The sequence below is a fragment of the Alligator mississippiensis genome, chromosome 16, assembly GCF_030867095.1.
Source record: "Alligator mississippiensis isolate rAllMis1 chromosome 16, rAllMis1, whole genome shotgun sequence".
In the NCBI taxonomy this organism is placed as follows: Eukaryota; Metazoa; Chordata; order Crocodylia; family Alligatoridae; genus Alligator; species Alligator mississippiensis.
In genome coordinates this window covers 10,280,460-10,302,541 of record NC_081839.1, presented here as the reverse complement: position 1 = coordinate 10,302,541, position 22,082 = coordinate 10,280,460, and the positions used below count along the sequence as shown (strand labels likewise).

Here is a 22,082-nt window from a genome sequence, read left to right as displayed (position 1 = left end):
TTGTCCCACCATAAGGCTAATATTTTTTCCAGAATTTAGAGTTCATGTTCCTAAGAAAACTAGTAAAAAAAAAGCTCTGGACATTTTAGGATGATTATATACCAAAAAAGCATCAATCAGCAAACAACCAGAAAGGATGCTCAGCTTCCTGTATTTTAAACTGAAGTCCCAAAGATATAAAAATATTGCCTAAAGCCCACTCTCTCTCCAATCTCTCAGTCCTGATCCTCAAGGGAAACTTACACAACACTTCCCAGAGACGAGCCTATGAGCTCCATTTCATCAACCTCCTAGATACTAGAGATCATGGACTAAACATAGACATTGGATTTTTGATGCATTATAATCTGCCTGGCAACTGACTCTCCAGCCCAGCCCCTGGCTTGTTTCCTTTTCATTCCATCCAGGAAGAGCACAGACCAACTGCTGAAACTTCCTTAGCCTGACGAAGGGTTTTTAAACCCGAAAGCTTGCTTAATAAATATTCTCCAACTATTTGGGTTGGTCTAATAAAAGATATCAAATTCACCCAAGGAACCTTGTCTGCCTCAGTTACCAGGATACACTCTTGTACACCTATTTCTTTGCAATTGTGAAATGACTTTGTGAAAAGTCTGTGAATAGTCCATCTCAACCTCTGTGCAGAGAAACTCATAGCAGTGAAATAAAAAATAATAATAATCCAGGCTGCAAATCCAAATTCCAATGAATAAATGATTTGTACAGTATTCTTATAAAAGCAACTACTAAGTGTTCCCCATTATGTTCTGGTCAGAAAGGTGAAGTCTTATCTAAGAAGATGCCTTCATCTAATAGAAGTCAAGTTACATCAAATGAACAAATGAGGCTTCATGCCCTAGCCAGCCATTTTCTGGAAAGCTAGCAACTAGAGGTGCACCGATACATTAGTCTATATTGCAATCAGCACTGATGAACAGGAAAATTTATGTTATTGGCAGCTTGGAGAGCAGAGCCTGGCTGGTGAGTCTGCAGGGGGGGTGGGGGGAATTGAGGTCCCCCATGGTGAGGGAGGGAGCAGGGCTAGGGCAAACACTGCACAACCAGGGCAGCGTGGGGTGCAAGGCAGAGCTGTGAGCACTTTATCTGGGAAGGACCAGGGTTGGGGGGGGGGGGGGGGTTGTTGGTCAGTTCCTGCCACTGTGCACATCCCTGGGGGAAGCATGCAGGGGGCGCATGCCCCCCAGATCTGCACGTGGGGCAAGGGTGGGCTGCTGCTGCAGGATCAAGGCTAGGCACAGCACTGGGCTCTTCCCAGGGGGTTGGGCCAGGGCTGCACTTAGGGTGGGTGGAAATGGTGCTGGGAGGGGAGCTACAGGGTGGGCTAGAACCAGTCCAAAGTTCACCATAGCCCTCCCCACTCCAATGAGCTGCTTGAGGTTCAGTCCCAGGCCCTGCCCCAACTCCCTCCCCTCACTATGAGGGCCTCAATCTGTCCCTCCCTTCCCTCCCCACAGCCTCCTTCCCTCCCAACAGACTTACCAACCAGACACTGCTCTCCAAGTTGCCAGGCTTGCATATGGGCAGTGAATCAGTACTGGCCGATATGATTCATTAGTAAGTCAGCCATTGGTATTGGCCCCCAAAAAATCTTTAAATCAGTGCACCCCTACTAGCAACCCAGTAAGTTTCCTGAAAGCGTTAACACAGTATTTACTTTCTAGAACATTTTTAAAAATCAGTACTTCCTAACTAGGAGATGGCAATTCAGGAAGACTCAAGACCTTATAACACTACAATAAGTAATTTCTGAAAATTCTAAACAGAGATATCCTGTCTATTGTACAGACTGGTCATCTATAACGTAGATAATTTCTCACCACTCATTCTGCCCATGTTCATTCCAGATGGAAAGCGACCCAGGTTTTCCATTCCAAAAGGACCCTCCATCCCTGAAATAAATATTTATCTTTTTAATGCAAGTAAAAATTAAAAACTGAATTCCAAAATAAACCACTACAGTGGACAGGGATGAGTTATACTAGGTTTACTCTTTCATAATACTGGTAGGAATATTCAAGGAACATTTGCCACATGCAGAATGACATCCCAGAAAGGTGTAATTTGGAAGGTGGGGGCTACTTCATAGAGTCAGAATTGGTATACATTAAGGGTATAGACAGATTTTACAATTGTAGCACTATCAAGTGACAGATAAGCTGTTATGGTGCAACTATTACATCCACATACTCCTGTAGGGAAACAATTTAAAATTGCCATAACCTTAGCCAGAATTAGCTGATCTGCATCATTATAGAAAAAAGTAAACTTAACAAGAACAAAGCAGCTATGAGAGCTCATGCACAAGTTTCCCATACCACTTTTTACAGCGGTTACAAGTTGCAAGGACTTCCTTAGACTATAGACAAAATATAAAGCTGAACTGTCCTAGCCTGCAGTTTCAGTTTTGCTTCTGCATGGAATTTGGCCAGAAGTCCCCACAGCTAGCACTAATAACTTCTGTAAATGATGCCGCAGTTGTAAGTATTTAGCATCTTGTGCTTTACTTATGGAGCTAGCCCTTCTGGGAGAACAATGCCAATCAGCACTACAGTGACTTTTCTAAAACTTATGCAGCGTATCCTGTTTGGAAATAATGTTAAATTTAAATGTAATGATGCCAAGTGACTCTTGTTTGTTTAATGGGAAACAAAGACTAATAAATGTACCAAGAAAACTGTGTACTTCAAAGCTAGATGCACAGCAACGTACCTCCCATTTTATTCATTCCAAAGCCCATGCCTTCCATTCCCATTCCTTAAAATAAAAAGGGGGGAAAAAAAAGCTTTTTATATAGACAGAATTATTGTATACATGCAATTAATAATCAAATCAGGTGGCTAAGCATACGATGTTCCTCTACAGAAAAAGGCAACTGTTAAACTCTTAAGCCAAAATAAAAGAAAAGTAATCAATGAGCAGACAAGCTGTTATATGAGAACTGAGGAGGAGACTGCAAGACTCCTTTTTAAGAGGAAGCTCAACCAGCAGGAAAAAAAAAAATAAAAAAAAATCAAGATGTTCTCAAAGTAAGTTAGATATGGGTCTTCTCCAACTTGACTTTTCCAGGCAAATAAGAACTATGGATTTTAAAAAGGGAATGCACATTAAAAGTTATGATGCAAGGGTAACCGGTACAAATTCACAAGTCATTTATGAATTATAACAACACCCTTGGGCATCTTCTGCATTCTACTGTAAAAGAAGTTAAGTGACTTAAACTTTAATTAACAAGACTTCTAGATTAAGCGTCACTTCCCTTTCAGAGAATAACAATCAAACCAGTCTTGACGTACAAGACATTTTACTTAGATGGATCCAACTAAAGGGACTAAAGCCAATTAAAACCAACACTAAATCAACTGGTTAGATCTCTGACATGATGTCTACAGAGAAGCGATATCATACAAGAATTCCTGCCCACACTAGCTTTAGTCTAGCTAGCATTGATAAATACAATGAAGACGCAGTGACATGGTCCAGTAATTAAAATCTATACCTAGGTTCAACATGGGCTAAACAAATTCTTGCTGCCACATCCTCACTTCTGTGTATGTTAGCTAAAGCTAGTTTAAAGTGTCCCGATTCACATTACAACATCATTGTTCTTTGCTGCATAGAAATACTTAAATGCAAGATTTTTTATAAACCCAATTCACAGAAATGTCTCCAAAGACAGAGTTTAGAAGTTTTCTGTTTGATGCTAGAGCACAAGAACCAAAAACCAGAAAGTGAGAGTTGCTAGACAGACCACTCCAGATGATCTGTCAAACATAGTCACTTAGGCTGCTTGCAGACGTAAAAAAAAAAAAAAGGGGGGGGGGTCCTCTTTAAACTCAGTGTGCTTCCACACTGAGCCCAGGACATGCCCAGAAGAGGCAGTGTGTTAGTCAGACCCAGCTCACCCAATGTCTGTATAGATTGAGGACTTTAGTCAGGCTTTTTTGCGCTTTTATCTAATAGCTGAATTACACCCCCATCTGTCAGCACCCTTAATGTGTTACCAAGTGTCAAAGACGACAAATTTATTTGGCAAACTTTTTAAAAAAGGCTAAAATATGCAACTCAACAAAAAAAAGAAACCTCAAATATACCAAACAGTATATTACAAATTGACCCTGAATAAGTTGACCCCAAGTTTTCAGGTTCAATTATAGGGAAAAGTTTTCCTCTTTAAATAAAAGAAGTTGATAATTAGACAAAAGCCTTGAATGACTGTTGCCCTTAAAAGAGTTACAGGAGTATTAAATAACCAAATACCAGACTCAAAGATTTAAATGGGTTAAAAGGGGAGGGGAAAAAAAGCATCCTTCGTACCAAACCATGTACCCGGAAGTCACTGTATTGCATTCCATCAAAAGTGGTCTAAGTCAATACATAAAGACAAGTGTTTTTAGTTAAATAGAATCTGTTTCTGGGTTTAAACAAAGGCAGGCCCTTAATTAAAAAGGCTAGATTTGAACTCCAGTTCTGGATTCTAACTTTATGACATGTAGTTAGAAACCCCTGGATTTAAAATTGCCCTCTTTTGGAAATATAAAATTCAAGTATCTCATTTATGGGCATGGAAAGCGGGTGATTTACAGTACTGTCATGATCAGGTCTCAGGTGATATTACTTTCTCTCTTTATAAGAGGTTAAGTACATTCAAAAAATTTTAGTTCTGGAGAAATGGAACTTTCTTTAAACATTTACAAATTTTAAAACTTTGGGCATTTTTTAGAGATCAAAAAGACTCGTGATCCTGAAAAATGCACAATTCAATTTTTTTTGGGGGGGGGGGGGGGGGGGAGCGCGGCGCAGAAATAAGAAACCAGTTAAGTTAAACCTTGCTTCTTTTTTTTCTTAAAACATCCACATTAAGTGTTTTCAACTGCTCAGTTTTCTGCCAGTTCACCCTTTGTGCTGTTTCTAGGCACTATGACTCCAATGGGGACCTGCCTCAGAGCTGGGGGACCCATGGATTCACAGCTCCTTCCTGCCTGCAACAGTTAAGGGACTGGAAGCCTAGACCTGCCACAAGACTTACAGCTTCTGAGGTCCTACTCCAGCAAAAAGAAGCCCGAGGAGATTCCCAGGACCTGCAGGATGATAGCAATCCCAGTCACCCAGCCACTTTGGCATTTACCTACATAAGGTGAGACTTATGTTGGCTTGTCTTTAAGGGTGCCATATAAGGTGACTTGCTCTGTACATTATTACTATAGTGTTTCACTTATACAATCAATCCTGAACATAAGTAGAGACCTTTTATTGAGGGGCACAAAAGAGGATTTCTAAAAAGAACAATATAATATTGACGAGACAAAGAGAAGCTAGATAATCCTTCCATGAAGTGTGTAGTTTTCTTACCTCCAGGTCCCATGTTGCCCATTCCCATGCCTTTGTTTAAATGATTTGCATCAATAGGCTGACCTCCTGGCCCTAATCCCATGCCAATACCACCTAGACCATCTAAAGAAAACAGTCAGTTAAAACATTGATTTCTACTATTTGGTAAAGATAACAACAAGTGAATAAATCAGGGCTTACTGGAGGCCTACCCTTGAGCCTGCATTTTTGACACATGAACAAGTTTTATTTTCTAAGTGCCCCCCAATTTGTACTTTGAGCATCTCTCAAATCAGGCTATTTTTCCCAGGATCAGCTCCTTGATGCTACTGAGGAGAACTACTTCTCTTGCAACATGGAAAATAACATTACTTAAGAGGAAGAAAAATCACAAGCCATGTTGTGCAAATCTCCTGTGTTTGAAGAGAGCATAGGAACACATGGGGAAACCTCCACGTTTAACGGAGTATTGCCCTTGTCCAGCCAAAATAGAAGAATAAACCACCTTCCTCCCTAGTCAATATGCAGTTAATATCATGGTTGGTACATCTTCTGTTACAGATAAATCTAACATAACAGTGTGACAGCCAATGTGTACCCACCCCTGAGCAGCAGCTCCACCTCCTCCTCCAAAGCAGATATAACATGCATTTACCCCTTATGTAAATGCTTATGCTCAAGAAGAAAGCTAGACTTCTTTCTTCACAGGGGGTACAGTGTCCCTAGAAACATTGTTTTGACATTTACTGTACTTAACATTGACTGAATAATCCCCAACTGAAAGAGACTGGGTCCCTCCTGGTGCTCTGTGTATTAAAGAACATGAAAAACAAAACTCCCCACCACCCACCCACACTTGCTTGGCACCATCTTTAAGAGCGTGTGTGTGTGCACGATCACAAGCACATTAATAAGCAGATTTTTCTTCCTAGTTTTTAGATTCTTGTTCACACATACAGGCATAAGTAAGAGAAGCCATGCCTTTTCAGGAAGCCCCCCTACATGAGATTTTCTAGGAGTTCTGAATGTGTCAGTTTCCATGTGAACAAAGGTTATTAGAAAGATACTGGAAGCCACTTGGTTCTAGTTGATGTTGGTATCTATACTTCAATTATTCTAGAAAAATATAAAATAATATAGATTGTCCTGTTATTGGGAAACAGTGTTTGGTATCTTTGAGAGATACACACGAATGGAATTGGAGGGCGGGGGGGGGGTGTAAACAATTAAGACATTGGTTTGAAACAATTTACAGATTACCAATCTGTTATTTGTTACAACATGTCTATAGGTGAAGAAAGCAGGAAGGAACATGCAATTTACCAGGTTACTGTAATAAACAGATCACCCTTTACTTCAGAAAAGAGTATATATATTAGGGAAGAGAGAAAAAAAGAGCTATTTCCTTTCAAAACATAAAATCTTTATATTATCAAGCTACCACAGTTCCCCTTATTCCACCAATCACTGTTCTTCCCAGTGCCAGCACATCTATCTTTAGACTTCTTTAACTAGAAAATGGCAAGATCTTCAGGCACGGCTGAATTCACTCCTTTTTTAGAAGTTATAACGGACAAAATGCCTCTTATTTAAGAACAGCATCCTGCAAAAGGAAGCAGCATTTTCCTGCTTGAAACCACTTTTATAGACACATAATGGTAGAAATTTAACAAAAACTCCCTACTCCAGCCAAAAGGCCAAAATACAAAGCTAGAACATTTAAAGGAGGCAAAATGGAGCCAGCTGAAGAACTACCAACTGAACTTGACCTCAAAATAATTGAGGTACCAAGCACAGATTACTGTAAGGAGGAAAGAGGTGGCCACGTCTGAACTTCTTTCAGTAGCACTTTATTTCTGGTCATTTCATTAAATTAGAGATCAGCATATAGGAAAAAATATCTTGTGCTGAAATGCTTGTTCATCATGCTGCTGAAAGCCAGGTTTTGGGGTTGTCTTTTTTTGGGGGGGGGGGGGGAGAGAGAGAATGTTAAAGAGGCTTTAAATAGAAGGAGCATTTTAAAATCCTGTACGCTTCATTTATTTCATGTGTTCTTTTTCCTTCTTAAAAAGGATATTGCTATAGAGCCATTACATTTTGAAAGTCTCAGCTAGAAAATATTGGCCTTAAGTGCATCTCAAGCACAACCTGGAGAGCATTCAGCCTCATTCCACAGCTAATAAGGCATGCAGCAACAGCTTACTAAAAAAAAAAAAAAATGCAAGCCTTGCATGACCTGCTGTTACACCTGTATATACAGACACAACTGGATTATAATAATGCCAGAAAAAAGACAACTTTCTAAATGCAAGACAACTGTGCAAAGCTGTTTCAAAGTGAGTCTGATGTTTCAAGTGCTTCATCTGCCCTACTGCAAGCTAAGAATTTAAGTTGCGAGTGGAACTTACGGGGAAGTTGCTGGGGCCTCTCTGGAGGAAAGAAGTCTCCCTTCGGAAAGGCTCGCTCATCCTGAACACACAGTTAAACACAGTTAAATTACACATACAAAATGATACCATAGGCTGGTTTGACAGCTCTACCAAGGTCCTGTCCATACATGTAAGTACAAGTAAACAACATGAGTACTTTCAATACTGTAAGGTGAATGCAGATCAAATCTAACTCTACTGATCCTCTGCCCCTTATCACAGCTTTCTACAATTCTATGGTTGAGAGGGACCACAGGAGGTCAAAGCAGGACCAACCCCAAATAGATCATCCCAGCCAAGGCTTTGTCTAGCTGGGTCTTCAAAACTTACAACAGTTTTTGAGTAGCCTTTCCAGTGCTTCACTACACTCCAAGTGAGAAAGGTTTTTTCTAATATCTAACCCAGGGGTAGGCAATCCCCCACATGGGTGCCAGAGTGGGGCGTGCAAAGGCAATTTGCTTGGCATGCACACCTCCGGGCAGATGGCAGGAAAGTCACCAGGGCTGCACTAATCACAAAGATTGGGTTCCTGGCTGCTCCCCCACCATCTGCCCCTGGAAGCCCAATGTCTTACAAGTCGAGGTTGTAGGTGTTTCTGGCACTCTGTCCAGAAACACTGCTGACCCCGATCTAATCTAAACGTTTCTTGCCGCAACTTGAGGCCATTGCTCTTTGTTCTGTCATCTGCAACCACTGAGAGCAATCCAGCTCCATCCTCTTTGGAACCCCCCTTCAGGCAGTTGAAGGTTGCTGTCAACTCCCCCTTCAGTTTTCTCTTCTACAGACTGAATAAACCCAGTTCCCTCAGCCTTTCCTCAGAAGGCCTTTCCTCCTGTGTCTTAAAAGGAAGACCTACAAAGGATGGAGGACTGGAACCACCTCCAAGGAGGAATACTCTGCTCTGGTCCGGACCTGCAGAGAGTAAACCAGAAAAGCCAAGGCTGCGATGGAACTCCAGCTAGCTACAAATATCAAGGACAATAAAAAGTCCTTTTTTACATATGTGGGGAGCCGGAGGAAAAGAAAGGGTAACACTGGACCCCTGCTAAACTAGATGGGACAACTGACAACCAATGCCCAGGGAAAAAGCCAACTTGCTAAATGGGTACTTTGCGTCAGTTTTTCCACCAGTCCCATGGGATGCCCCTGCCCACTGTGGGTCAGGGAAGCCCGGGTGAGGGAGATTCCTTGCCCTTCATTGAAGCTGAACTTGTGAAGGAACACCTTGACAGGCTGGATACCTTCAAGTCAGCCGGCCCCGACGGGTTATACCCAAGGGTACTCAAGGAGCTGGCTAGCATCATAGCTCAGCCCCTGGCAGGGATCTTCGAGAGCTCCTGGTGCTCTGGTGAAGTGTCCGAAGATTGGAAAAGGGCCAATGTTGCGCCTATCTTCAAGAAAGGGAGGAAAGTAGATCCGGCAAACTACAGGCCCATCAGCCTGACCTCTATCCCGGGGAAGGTCTTAGAAAAAATCATCAAGGAGGCCATTCTTAACAGACTAGCTGAAGGCAATATCCTGAGGGATAGCCAGCATGGGTTTGTTGCAAGTAGGTGTTGCTTGACCAATCTCATTTCCTTTTATGACCAGATGACCTATCACCTGGACAAGGGGGAAGAGATTGACGTATATCTTGACTTTAAAAAAGCCTTCAATCTGGTATCCCATGATCACCTCTCGGCTAAACTGGCCAACTGCAGCCTCGACCTCACCATGATCTGCTGGCAGGGGAAATGGCTCTGCGGTAGGATCCAGAGGGTAGTGGTTGACGGAAGCCAATCAATCTTCTTGGTGCACGGTCACCAGTGGGGTTCCCGCAAGGCTCTGTCCTAGGGCCTATATTATTTAACATCTTCATTAACGATGTGGACATTGGTGTCAGAAGTGGACTGGCCAAGTTTGCTGATGACACCAAACTCTGGGGTAAAGCATCCACACCTGAGGACAGGAGGGTGATCCAGACAGATCTTGACAGGCTTATAAAATGGGCGGATGAGAACCTGATGGTGTTTAACACTGAAAAATGCAAGTTTCTCCAGCTTGGGAGGAAAAAACCTACAGCATGCTTATAGACTTGGCAGTGCTACGCTGGTTAGCACTACAAACAGAAGGGACTTGGGGGTCACGATTGACTACAAGATGAAAATGAGCCTTCAACGTGATGCTGCGGCTAGTAAAACGAGAAAAATGCTGGCTTGCATGCATAGATGCTTCTCTCATGCAAATCCCGGGACATCATTCTCCCGTAGTACTCGGCCTTGGTGAGGCCGCAGCTGGAGTACTGCGTACAGTTTTGGGCTCCACAATTCAAAACGGATGTGGAGAAGCTTGAGAGGGTGCAGAGGAGAGCCACACGCATGATCAGAGGTCAAGAAAACAGACCTTACAATGAGAGGCTGAGAGCCACAGGACTCTTCAGCCTGGAAAAGCGCAGGCCCAGGTGATCTGATGGCCACGTATAAAAGTTTATCGGGGGTGCTCATCAGGATCTGGGGGAGGAACATCTGTTCGCCAGAGCGCCCCAAGGGATGACAAGGTCGAATGGTCACAAACTCCACTGCAACCGATTCAGGCTGGACATAAGGAAGAACTTCTTTACTGTCCAAGCCTCCAAGGTTTGGAATAGACCGTCACTGGAGGCAGTTCAAGCACCCACTTTGAATGCCTTCAAGACACATTTGGACACTTATCTCACTGGGATCCTATGATCCCTGCTGACTTCCTGCCCCTGGGGCATGGGGCTAGACTCGATGATCCTCTGGGGTCCCTTCCAGCCCAAATGTCTATGACATCTAAGAAGTCATGTCCCCCAACCCCCGAACCATTTTCCCTGCCTTCCGCTGGACTCTCCAATTTGTCCACATCCCTTCTGTAGCAGAGGGCCCAAAACTAGACAATACTCCAGTTGTGGCCTCACCAGTACTGAACAGAAGGGAGTAATCACTTCCTTCAGTCTACTCACAAAACTACTAATGCAGCCCAGGATGCCATTAGCCTTCCTTGCAACAAGGGCATGCTGTTGGCTCATATTCAGCTTACTGTCCACCGTAACCCCAAAGTCGCTTTCTGCAGAGCTGTTACTTAGCCAGGTAGTCCCCAGCCTGTACTGGTGCATGGGGTTATCCCATCCTAACTGCAGGAGTCTGTCTGCACTTGTCCTTATTGCACTTCATGAGATTTCTTTCGCTCCAATCCTCCAGTCTGTCAACATCTCTCTGAACCCTAGCTCTACCGTTCAGTGCATCTCCTATCCCCCCAGCTTAACTTACCACACCACCTTTATACAGTAGTTACTTCTACATCAATGGTTCTCAACTAAGATGTTACAAGATACTTTCAGGTGTGCTGCAGCATCTTGGCCAGGTGGAACTGTGCTGCATGCGCTTCCTGGAAAGCCTGACTGGGAAGTGGCTGTGGCAGGAGTGCTGGGCAGAACAGTTCCACATGCCCCACATATCTGTTTCCAGGACACACTCTCTCACTTAACATGGTGTAAAATCAGGAGCAACTCCATTGCAAATAATTTAGAATTTTTTAGTGATGGGGGGGGGGAGCACATACAGGAGGCAAGATTTTTTTTTTTTTCTTTTAAAGAAAAAACAGGAGCAGGAACATGAGCCAACAATTGTACTGCTGCTATCTGTGCTGTTTTGGGAAAAGGAAGATGCTAGAGAGTCTGGTAAACTCCTTATTCAAACTGAAGCAATACAATAGTGGTTCTTACAAAAAAAGATGTGGAGAGGTGCCCTGACTAACAAGGCTGAGAACCACTATTGTACACACTCTATCTACCTAAGCTGGTTTGAAGCAGCAGTGCTCAAGTGAAGAATTCTGAGCATTTAACCAGCCTCAACCTCTTGCATCTCCCTCCATGTTTCTATATTTGTGAGGCAAAATACAAGACTATCTCCTTCCCCCCCACCCCCCCGTCACGTTACACCACAGTACCCAGTTGTCAATGTAAAGTGAACCACTAACAATGCATACCCCACAGTCTGAAAGCCAAAGCCATAAAACCAGCACTAATACTGCAATACAAAAAACAGTCTTTGGGTGTACTTACCATTTTCACATGCATTGGTCTGTCAAACAGCAGCTGCCCATTGAACATTGCTATTATTTAGTTAAGGATGATCCTCTAGTGTTAGTCAAAGTCTAATTAAAAAGGACATTTTAAACAGCTGTATAACTGTGTCTTGTTGCATTTTGGATGCATCTCTACTACAAGGCAAAATGGTGGGTAACATTGCAAACTTATCTTTCTTGCTTCCCCCACCCCCACCCCCCCCAAAAAGAAATAGGCTAATTTCAGCTGAAGTCTGAGCCACTGATTGTATTTATTTAGTTATATAAAGTTAAATATCTTTAATGTTTAGCAAAAATGTCTTAAAGACCTTGGTTAAGTTACCTGTGTTCACACAATAAGAGGTTAGTGCAAATTTTTTACAAATATGTTAAACTATTTCATAATTGGTTCTGAAGTTAATATGATCAAACCAGAAGTGTCTGAGCTTTGAGTCTCTATTATAAGATAGTATAGCATACACGCACACACACACACAACTTGCACTTGATCCACCAACTCTTATTTCTGATCATTTCTAAACTGGCCTACATCAGAGTTATGGGGCAACACCTCCCTTTTTTTAATCTCGTAGAGCATGACTTGGAACATGCATCTCTTAAACTGAAAAGCTGAAAGGTGGTATATCCTCTGTAGATCCATTTATTAAAAGCCACATTCATTTAACAAAGAACAAAAGTAACTGGAATTTTGGGATTTACTCTCCACCTCCACATTCCCACTTGCCCTGAGCCTTTGATTAGAGGCATTTTGCCTCAGCTGTAACGATGAAGCACACAGTGTCCTATACCTTCAATTGGCTGTATTGAGAAGTTTAAAGACAGTGCACAATCTATGCTTCTCAGCTTCTTCTTGGTCCAATATTTCATTTTATTCTGAGAAAGAGGGAATGAGTGGGAGTCAAAGTATATAGATTCATAGATTGTATGGCTGGAAGGGACCTTGGAAGACTGTTGGGGGTCCAGCCCCTTGCACCAAGCAGAAAAGGTAACTTAGGGTCAGGTGACCCCAGCAAGGTGACCGTCTAGTCTCCTCTGAAAGATTTCCAGGGTAGGTGATTGCACCTGGACACCCTGACTGTGAAGTTTTTCCTAATGTTGAGCCTGAATTGATCTTCCTGGAGTTTGTGGCCATTACTCATAGTTTTCCCCTTGGGTGCCCTGGTGAACAGCTGCTCACTGAGCCCTTGATGTACTCCCCTAGTGTAGCGGTAAGCTGCTACCAGGTCCCCATTCAGTCTTCTTGTCCTCAGGCTGAAGAGTCCCAGATCCTTCAACCTTTCCTCATATGGCTTGCCTTTTAAAGCTCTGATCATATGGGTGGCTCTTCCTTGGAGTCGCCCAGAACTGGACACAGTACTCCAGCTGCAGTCTCACCAGTGCTGAGTAGAGCAGAAGAATCACCTCTTTGGCTTTGCTGGAGATGCATCGATTGATGCATGCCAGAGTATTATTTGCCCTACTGGCTACAGCATCACAAGGCCGGCTTATAGTCATACTGTGGTCTATTATTACCCCCAGGTCCCTTTCATTCGTGGTGCTAGTCAGTTTGGTGCCGCCAAGCTTATAGGCATGCTGGGAGCTGCTCGTCCCGAGGTAGAGCACTTTACATTTCTCAATGCTGAACTTCATCAGGTTCCAATCTGTCCAACTTGCTAGTCTGTCTAGATCCGCCTGTATCTGTAGCCTACCATAGGGAAGCATGATTATGCTTGAAAACTTGATGTCAGCCCCGAACTTGGCCGATGAGCTCTTCACCCCCACATCCAAATCGTTAATAAAGATGTTGAAGAGTACGGGACTAAGCAGTAACCTTTGCAGGACACTGCTGCCCACTCAGTCTATTCTCGGGTGAACTCCAGATTGAGTTCCTTCTCCTGGTTTGGTGGTCTGTGGTATACACCTAGTTAGGTCTCTCTCACCACAACCCCCATGCAACTTAACCCAGAGAGTGTCAAGCTGTTCATTTTCGGAGCTGATGTCAGCCTCCAAGGTGTACTGCTCTTTCACAGAGAGCAACACCACCACCTTTCTTCCTCACCTGGTCCCTCCTATGCAAGGTGTAGCCCTCTATAGCTACACTCCAGTCCTGTGAGGAGTCCCACCAGGTCTCTGTAATCCCTACTAGATCATAATGCCCAGTGGAAAGTAGGAGGGCTAGCTCCTTCTGCTTGTTCCCCATTAGGGCGTGCGAAGCTTCGGTCCCCAATATGATTTGGCCCGATCTGGTGGCCAAATCTCTGAATCGAATCAGAGGACCCTTTAATCCAGGGGCAGACAATTATTTTGGGCAGAGGGTCGCTTACTGAGTTTTGGCAAGCCATCAAAAGCCACATGCCAGGCAGCCAGGGGCAGATATATTAATTTTCTAATTTTTTTTAGGGGCCCCGCAGGCCAGATAGAATGGCCTGGTGGGCCATATCCGGCCCACAGACCACATTTTGCCCACCCCTGCTTTAATCTCTCCGAATCTAATTGGAGATACCCCTTGTGCACTCCCCAGCAGACCCAGAAGTGGGCCGGAAGTACTTCTGGCCTGCTTCCGGGCTCGCCGCTGAGCACGTGGAGGGCACCCCTGCACTCCTGTGGGATGCTCCATGCGTCCCAGCTTTGCAGCTACACTTGGTACCTCAAGGTACGTAGAAAAAAAAAAAACACTTTTAAAGCTGTGTTTATGTCCAAATTGCCGATTCTCCAAAATCGGCACTGAATCTTCAGATTCGGATTTGGCTGAATCAAATCAGGGACAGTAATCTGAATCGAATCACTGTCCCCATTCAGGCTGAATCCAAATAGAATAGGGCTTGCTTCGCACACCCCTATTCCTCATGCTCCTGGCGTTAGCATATAGCAGGGGTGGGCAGAATGTGGCCCACTAAGCCATTCTATCTGGCCCGCGGGGCCCCTAAAAAAATTTAGAAAATATTAATCTGCCCTGGGCTGATTGTCATGAGGCCCTCAATGGCTTGCCAAAACTCAGTAAGTGGTCCTCCGCCCAAAATAATTGCCTGCCCCTCGTATATAGGCTCCCGATTCCGTAAGATGTGGACAACCTCTCTCAAACTCCAGTTATTAACGAATAAATTTTTCTCCAACTATCCATGAAGCAGTTATGGCATACGCCTGCAGGTGGCCCTCAATGCCCCTTATGCAAACAGCACCTGTAGGACCAATTTACCAAATGAAGCATCAATCCTGAAGGTTGCCACACTGCTTGGTATACAGGATCTTCATAAAGTCCTTGTGCACTTTTAAACTTTGTTTTTATCATGCCTACAATCTATCTGTAAACAGCATTTAAAAGCAAATTTATTAAAGTTTTAGGACAACTAGAGTACACAGTGCTAGATTTCAACATAACCACCATCCATCATGATACAATGCTCAAATCCAATCTTCCAACTCCTTGAAAACATTTCCAAGTTGCTCTTGAGTTACTGCACTAATTGCATTGGTGATCCTAGCCCTAAGTTCCACCAAAAAACATGGTTTTGACAAGTAAACTACACTTTTAACACATCCCCACAAAGAGAAGTCCAACAGTGACAGGTCAGGTGAATGAGGTGGCCAAGCAATTGGTCTACCTCTGCCTATCCACTTCTCTGGGAAAATGTCAGTTAGGAACTGGTGTACATTCAGAGCACAGTGGCATAGAGCTCCATCTTATTTAAGAATAAATTCGTTATTACTTATGAAGTCTAGTATTGTGTACTCTAGTAGTCCTAAAAACTTTAATAAATTTGCTTTTAAATGCCATTTACAGATTGTTTCCATCACACCTACAAACAAGCTACGTTATTAAAATTTAAAAAATGCACAAGGACTTTATGAAGACCCTGTATATCAACTTCCACAGGTGGCTGCCCTGAAGATGTCAGCATAGGAATATTGCATAAGGAAGCAAAAGTAACCTAGTCTCTGGTAGAATACATCCGTAGCAAAGATGGGCATATTGTCAAGGAGGTTCTACCCACCTTGACACAGACAAATATCAACTCAGAACACTGCACTGCTCTCACTATTTCACTAAGAGACGATAAACAGCCTCAGACTTTTAGAATGGCCTGTAACAGTAGCATGCCAGAGTCCATTTAGCACCTGGAGTAGTAATTCTCAACCACGGTGCCACCAGATCTTTTGAAGGGTGCAAAGAAGTATGAACGGATAAGCAAGTGTGGAGATAAGTGTAGGCTCAGGCTTGTCCGTGCCTGGTCATTTTTCCAAGCCCATTACCCAGCCCCTCTCCAAGGAGGTAAGCACTGCAATAAATTAGTTTTTGGAATTGGGTATAAGTTATGGAGGGGTACCTTGAGCCTAAGAAAGGTTGAGGATCACTAAACTACAGTATAGCAAAGCCTCAGTTCAGAAATGCATGACTTTGTAAAGACGACTTTCAAGCTGTGATGTAAAGGAAGCCTGCTTTCTTCCAGACACCAACAGACAAGGAGACACTGGTAGATGAGGCAGAAGACTTTATGGGCCAGCTTTTAAACAGATAACCTCCACCTGGGGTGCTGAGGGAGAAAAAGGCAGAGGAGACTTCCCATATAGCTGATACCAGGATCGCTCTCTCGCAGGAGGGCTAAGGATGAAATTCTAGAAAGCAGTGGGAAGTCCAACATGAAGACATGGCAGTGAGTAGTCCTGCCACTTCTTCAGAAAGACTGTATCCACAGGGAAGAAAAAGCCTCGAAGTGTTGATGCCTCAGTGTCATTAGAATTAGCAACCTGTGAAGGTGCCAAACCAGACTGAGCTGGGGAACAACCACACACCTTGACTTTTCTCCCCAGTATAGTCAAGCAGCCACATTTTAAGAAGCATCATTAGAGAAACTCTCTAAAAGAAAAAAAAGGTTCCAGGTATGTGCTTTCAATCCATTACAGGCGTAAGCCACTCAATCTCAACAGCAGCCTGGTCTCAGACCACCACTTGAAAGGACCTGAACACCACAAGCTTCACACTGCCCTTTACCCCCTTGGCACAGGCATGAGGGAAGGCAAGCGCAGAGCATATTCTATAGGTTTTGGTAAAGTCTTCAGTTGAGGGCTCAGGACATGAGAATTGCAAGGGAGCATGTATACAGACTATGAGGCAAAGGAGATCCACCAGAATTACGTCACTGGTGCCTGAAATATTGCGTTACCATCTTCAATGGGCATTTTTTATTGCAGACAAGAGTTTATGGTGTAAATTTTACCTACTTTTTAAAAGGTTCATACATTAATGTATCAAAACCAAGCGGCTTTGTGCCTTCTCTTCCCTCATCACTAGCCCTATGTTTTGGTATTTAAATTCTTTTAAAAAACTGTTCAAATATTACATATGCCCACGTGATAGAGGCATGTACTTTCAGCCAAAGATATAGGAAAGGGGAACTTTTTTTTGGATATTATATTTGATGATTAAGGAAAGAATGAACTTCTTAGATTAAGAGTCAGATCTACTCTCTCTACTTTATTCTTCAGATCCTCAGATCAAAACCACCAGATGTTAACAAAGAAGAAAAGAACGGTGTTGGTTTTTAAGTTATTGTAATGTCCTGTATTCACTGGTTTCTATCCTGACAGTTTAACAAGAGTACTGTTTGCCTTTGCGTGAGACATCAGGTATGAAATGCAGGCTTATATGCCAAGTCTAATTAATCTTATGGACTTTGCTATCGCAGAATATCTTCAGAAAGGATACATATAGCCTGAACAGCTTCAATAGCTTGCTCAAATGTAACCGTGCCAATCCCACGACTTTTACCATCCTTGTCTTCCAATATATCTGCTCGGACCACCACACCAGCCATGCTGAATACTTCCTTCAGCTTCTTCCAGCCGACTTTGTAATCCAACTTGGAAGAAAATATATTTAGAAGTATTAAATAAAGTTACACACATTAAATAAATAGCCTCAAAAAAATGTACTTTTAAAATGAGTTTCTGAACCAAGATACAACAGATTAGAAAATAAATTCAAATGCCTTTAAATAATTACAAATATTAACTTATAGAAGAAATAGTTAAATACAGAAGTTTCAAACCAGAAAAAATTAGGAATATTACACTAAAATGCAAGTGAATAAGAGCCCTTCATATTTAGTAGCATCCTAATATTCATTAATTAGGTTTGAGAACTGACAGGTGAACATAAATTTCAGAATCTTGTTACAGAAAGCATGAACAAAATTGCTAAAAAGGTATCATTTTGGAACCAAGAGTTCTAGTTTTTTTGTATGTCTTTTTGTCTCAGACCAACACGGCTACCAAGTACACCCCTGTAACATTTTTATGCTAATTTATTAATTAAAGGCTTGGTAATATGGTACTTATAGTAAACCCCAAAGAATCAATGAAGTGCTGTACTGAGGTAACATTAGTAAGTGGAGGCATGCTGTATTTTGCATAAAGGTACAATACTTCCACTTTACTTGCATCAAGTAGTTCTTCACTAATGCCAAGTAGCCCAACTGAAGTAAGGATGTGAAAGGTTAAACAATTAATTGTTTACCTTGGGTCAGCAACATTTTGGGCAAAGTACCAAAAATACCTGCAACCTTGATTTGTAAGATGTTGGCAAGCCAGGGATAGACAGTGGGGGAGTTGTAATGGGCCCATTCCTTGTTGTGGCAGCGCAGCCCCTGCCCCTTCCCTGCCATCCACGGAGAAGCATGTGCCAAGCAAAATGCCTCCATGTGTCAAGTTCTGGAACCCGTGCCAGGGGTTGGTTGCTTCCCCTGGTTTAACTGATAAGCTCAGTTCTAACCAGTTAGCTTAATAATTATCACTTAACTCAAGGCAGGTATAGTCTGAGGGAAATGGGTGGGGGGTAGAGGGGGAGCAGGAGCAGAAGGTGCCCTAGCAGGAACCAGAAGGCAGCAAGGCAGGCAGGCAGAAGGGAGGGAGGGAGAAATGAGGAGGAAGGGCAAGGAAGACATAGCCTAAGAGGAAAACAGCAGACAGCCTAATGACTTGTCAATTAAGCAATAAGCTGCTCCTTCACCAGTGTTCCCTCCCTCCCAGCACCAGGCTGCATGTGAGCTGTGTTGTCTGGCTGGGCTTGCCACTACCTTCCCCACCCCAGGCAAAGGGCCCTGGGAGCAGCTCCCAGCCTCAGCAGTATCTAAGCTGCTGTGTTATCCATTAACCATTTAACCGATATAATTTGAGGAGGTTAAATGAATATTTTTTTAAACAATATTTACATCCCTAAACTGAAGACAAACAGGGCTTTTTGCAAAGGAGTACTACTCTTTAGTTTCCCAAACTAAGGTATCCTTAATTCAGCTAGAGCCTAAATCTACTGTCAAACAGGAGAGTGTACTTACATTAGCAACAAAGACAGTGCTTCCAAGTCTCCCAGCCTGTAAGGCATGAATAATCTCATTGGGTATGTTGGGATTGTTGAGGATGCTGGGTGGGATATTAATCATTCCAGGGCCACCTGGTCCTGGGCCAATGCCCATCCCACCAGCTGCTGCCATCACCTTCTGCATTGCTCTTCTAGCATGCTCCCCATCAGGATCCTGCAACAGTAAACACGCACCATAAGCTACCATGATGCACTGAACTCCTCAGTTTGACCCTGGAGCCAATGCTGCGTTTTCAGTAACCACATGGAAATTTAAATGCCGAATCAGTACAAGAATCATAATAAACCCTTCTATATTATAAGCTCTTGTGTGTCCAATCTTAACTTCTTATTCCTTTTCCTGTTAACATCAAAACAATCATAGTAATTCAAGAGCCATACTAGTAAAGTTAAAAACAGATTCAAATGAAAGCCGTCTGAAGGAGTACCCCCCCAAAAAGTGATAAATAGCAGTACAACAGTATATTAAAGGGTTGTTTGTGGCAGGAGGGAAAGTCTAATCAGATGCTCTTGGTTCCTAATCTTGAAAAGCTAGAAGATTGTTGTTTTCTTGTCTTTCTAAGTTCCTGATGTCCAGTGATTCTCACTTTAATTTCCTTTTAAAAATACATTGGGGTGTTGAACACTTAACCTAGGACACAGGACTTCCCCCACAACTACAAAGAAGGAAAAAAACAAAACAAAACAAAACAAAACCCAAAGTCCATACCAATGTGACCACAGAATAAAATTCATTCCTGACCCCCAATAAGGCAACAGGTCTGAAAAGAGGGGCAAGGCCTCTAACAAGAAACCTCTGGGTTTAATTCCAGTACCAGCACTGGTACATCCCAATCAAGGCTCCAGCCTTGGCTACAACCAACAACCAAAGCTACTGAGGAAGGTGGGGGAAGTGGGGAAACCCTGACACCTGTAGCAACAGAAGGGGAAAAAAAATCCTCTCCAACTCATGCAGCACCCAGGAAAACCCAGAAGCATGGGAGGAAAAAAGCTGACAACAGACTGCAGAGCAGAATGAAAGGTGAAGACGGCAAGCATGACTTCACGCATACCTAACTGGACAGCCAGAATTGCTCTTTCTATATCCAACCCATATACATATTCTAGCTCCTAGACTTTCAACTGTTCTTTACAGCACACTGCAGACATACTTACTTGTAGATCACCTTTGACAATGCTCGTCCAATCTCTTGAAAACAAACCTCCAATGACCAAGATTTCACAACTTCCCGAGGCAGTCTATTCCACTGCAGCACTGTTCCAACAGTGAAGCAGTTTTTCCTGATATCCAATCTAAGCCTACTCTGCTGCATCTTTAAGCTATCTGTCTGCCTTCTTTCATTGCTGCAGAGGATGGGATGCATTCTCCCTCTTCTTTATCACAGCCAATGAGATAGCCATCATGCCCCCTCTCAAGCATGTTTTCTGCAAGCTGAACATGCCTCTCCCCATGTGGCAAACCTTCCAAGCTCTTTATCATTATTCTCATTGCCTCTGGACCTCTTCTAAACTTCTTCACATCCCTTTAAAAACATAAGCGCCCAAAACTGCAAAATAGTCTAGATGAGGCCTAGCCCCTGCTGAGTGAAGAGGTACTATCAGCTCCCGTATGTTTTGCACTGAATGCTCTGTACTGATGCAGCCCAAATGTGCAGCTGTCACTGCAGAATTATAGTCTGTGAACCACCAAGACTCTTACATCCTTTTCTATAGTGCTGCCATCCAGCCATGTGTCACCCATTTTGTTTTTGATCATTCTCAATATGTAGCACCTTACAATTGTCAGCAAACATCATCCTGTTGTCTCTAGCTGAGCTTTCACATTTATCAAGATCCTTCTGAACTGGGCTCTTGTCCTCCAAGGTGTTCTCAATGCTTCCCAGTTTGTCTGAAAATCTGCTTAAAAAGCAGTCTGTCTAGTCCAGCAGCCAAAGCTATAATAAAACCTGCTGAACTGCACCAGGCCCAAGACAGACTTACATTTAGAAGTTTTGGATGCTTATACTTAAAAGGTTTTGGATCCAAAATTTATTGGGGGGGGGGGGGAGGGGGCTTGCTTTAGTTAGCCCAATCTCTTCATGTTAAAAACAAAAATACTACAAGGAAAAAAAAAGTGTAGTGCCTTACTTCTTTCACTTTCAGTGGTCTTCCACCAAGACTATGCTTGTTCAAAACCTCTGCAGCTTTTCTCATGCTCTCTTCCATCTTGAATTCAACAACACTGTGGGGAGACAAAACAGCTAAGAATGTTGCTTGTAGTTTGAAGTTTCCCCATCCCCTGCAAAAAACAAAATTGATAAATAAAACTTACGCGCATCCCTTGATGTGGTGATTTCACAGGTGAGTAACAAGGAGGGTAGGAGGGAAGAGAGAAAAGAAAGTAAGTAAAAAGAAAAAACACAAAGTGAAAAAAATTAACTTAAAAAAAAAAAGTATTCATTAAAACTACTTTGCAATTTAATCCCAATAAGAAAAGCAAGTACAAAACACAAGCCTTACCCAATATAAAACTTCATTACCTGGATACCACATTAACCCTTAATACATTATTAGGGTTATATTGTAGTTTCTGAAGTTGTAATAAGCAGAACTAAGTCCAGGTTCTCCAAGAAAACACCACACATTTTATATTTCGTGTTCTCAATAGTACATCAAAATCCTTGCCATGTTCTCATCCTAAAAATCATATCCCTTTCGTACAATTAAAAAGTTAGCTCACCCTAAATTTTTCTAAAACATTATTTCATTTGACTGGAAGTCATTTGTTACCTACTAAGAATAAGTACATTTAGCTTTAAAGATATGACTTCTTTTCTGGCAAAGGAAGCATAATGTTTACAGAACCTGCTTTTGCACACTGATCT

General features: G+C 42.7%; 1 protein-coding gene across 1 annotated transcript in view; it reads right to left on the bottom strand.

Moving 5' to 3' along the window:
* The window catches only part of LOC102557890 (heterogeneous nuclear ribonucleoprotein M), a 40,742-nt gene extending 19,118 nt beyond the window's left edge, over positions 1 to 21,624 (bottom strand). The window contains exons 1-9 of the mRNA XM_014599822.3: positions 21,530 to 21,624; positions 21,346 to 21,439; positions 19,175 to 19,372; positions 17,548 to 17,701; positions 11,842 to 11,891; positions 7,758 to 7,818; positions 5,371 to 5,472; positions 2,731 to 2,775; positions 1,839 to 1,910 (exon numbers count right to left, since the gene is read on the bottom strand). Of these exons, the coding sequence (XP_014455308.3) occupies positions 1,839 to 1,910; positions 2,731 to 2,775; positions 5,371 to 5,472; positions 7,758 to 7,818; positions 11,842 to 11,891; positions 17,548 to 17,701; positions 19,175 to 19,372; positions 21,346 to 21,423 (760 nt within the window). The 5' untranslated portion in view covers positions 21,424 to 21,439; positions 21,530 to 21,624. The remainder of the gene's footprint in view (positions 1 to 1,838; positions 1,911 to 2,730; positions 2,776 to 5,370; positions 5,473 to 7,757; positions 7,819 to 11,841; positions 11,892 to 17,547; positions 17,702 to 19,174; positions 19,373 to 21,345; positions 21,440 to 21,529) is intronic.
* Between the last annotated feature and the right edge of the window lie 458 nt (positions 21,625 to 22,082).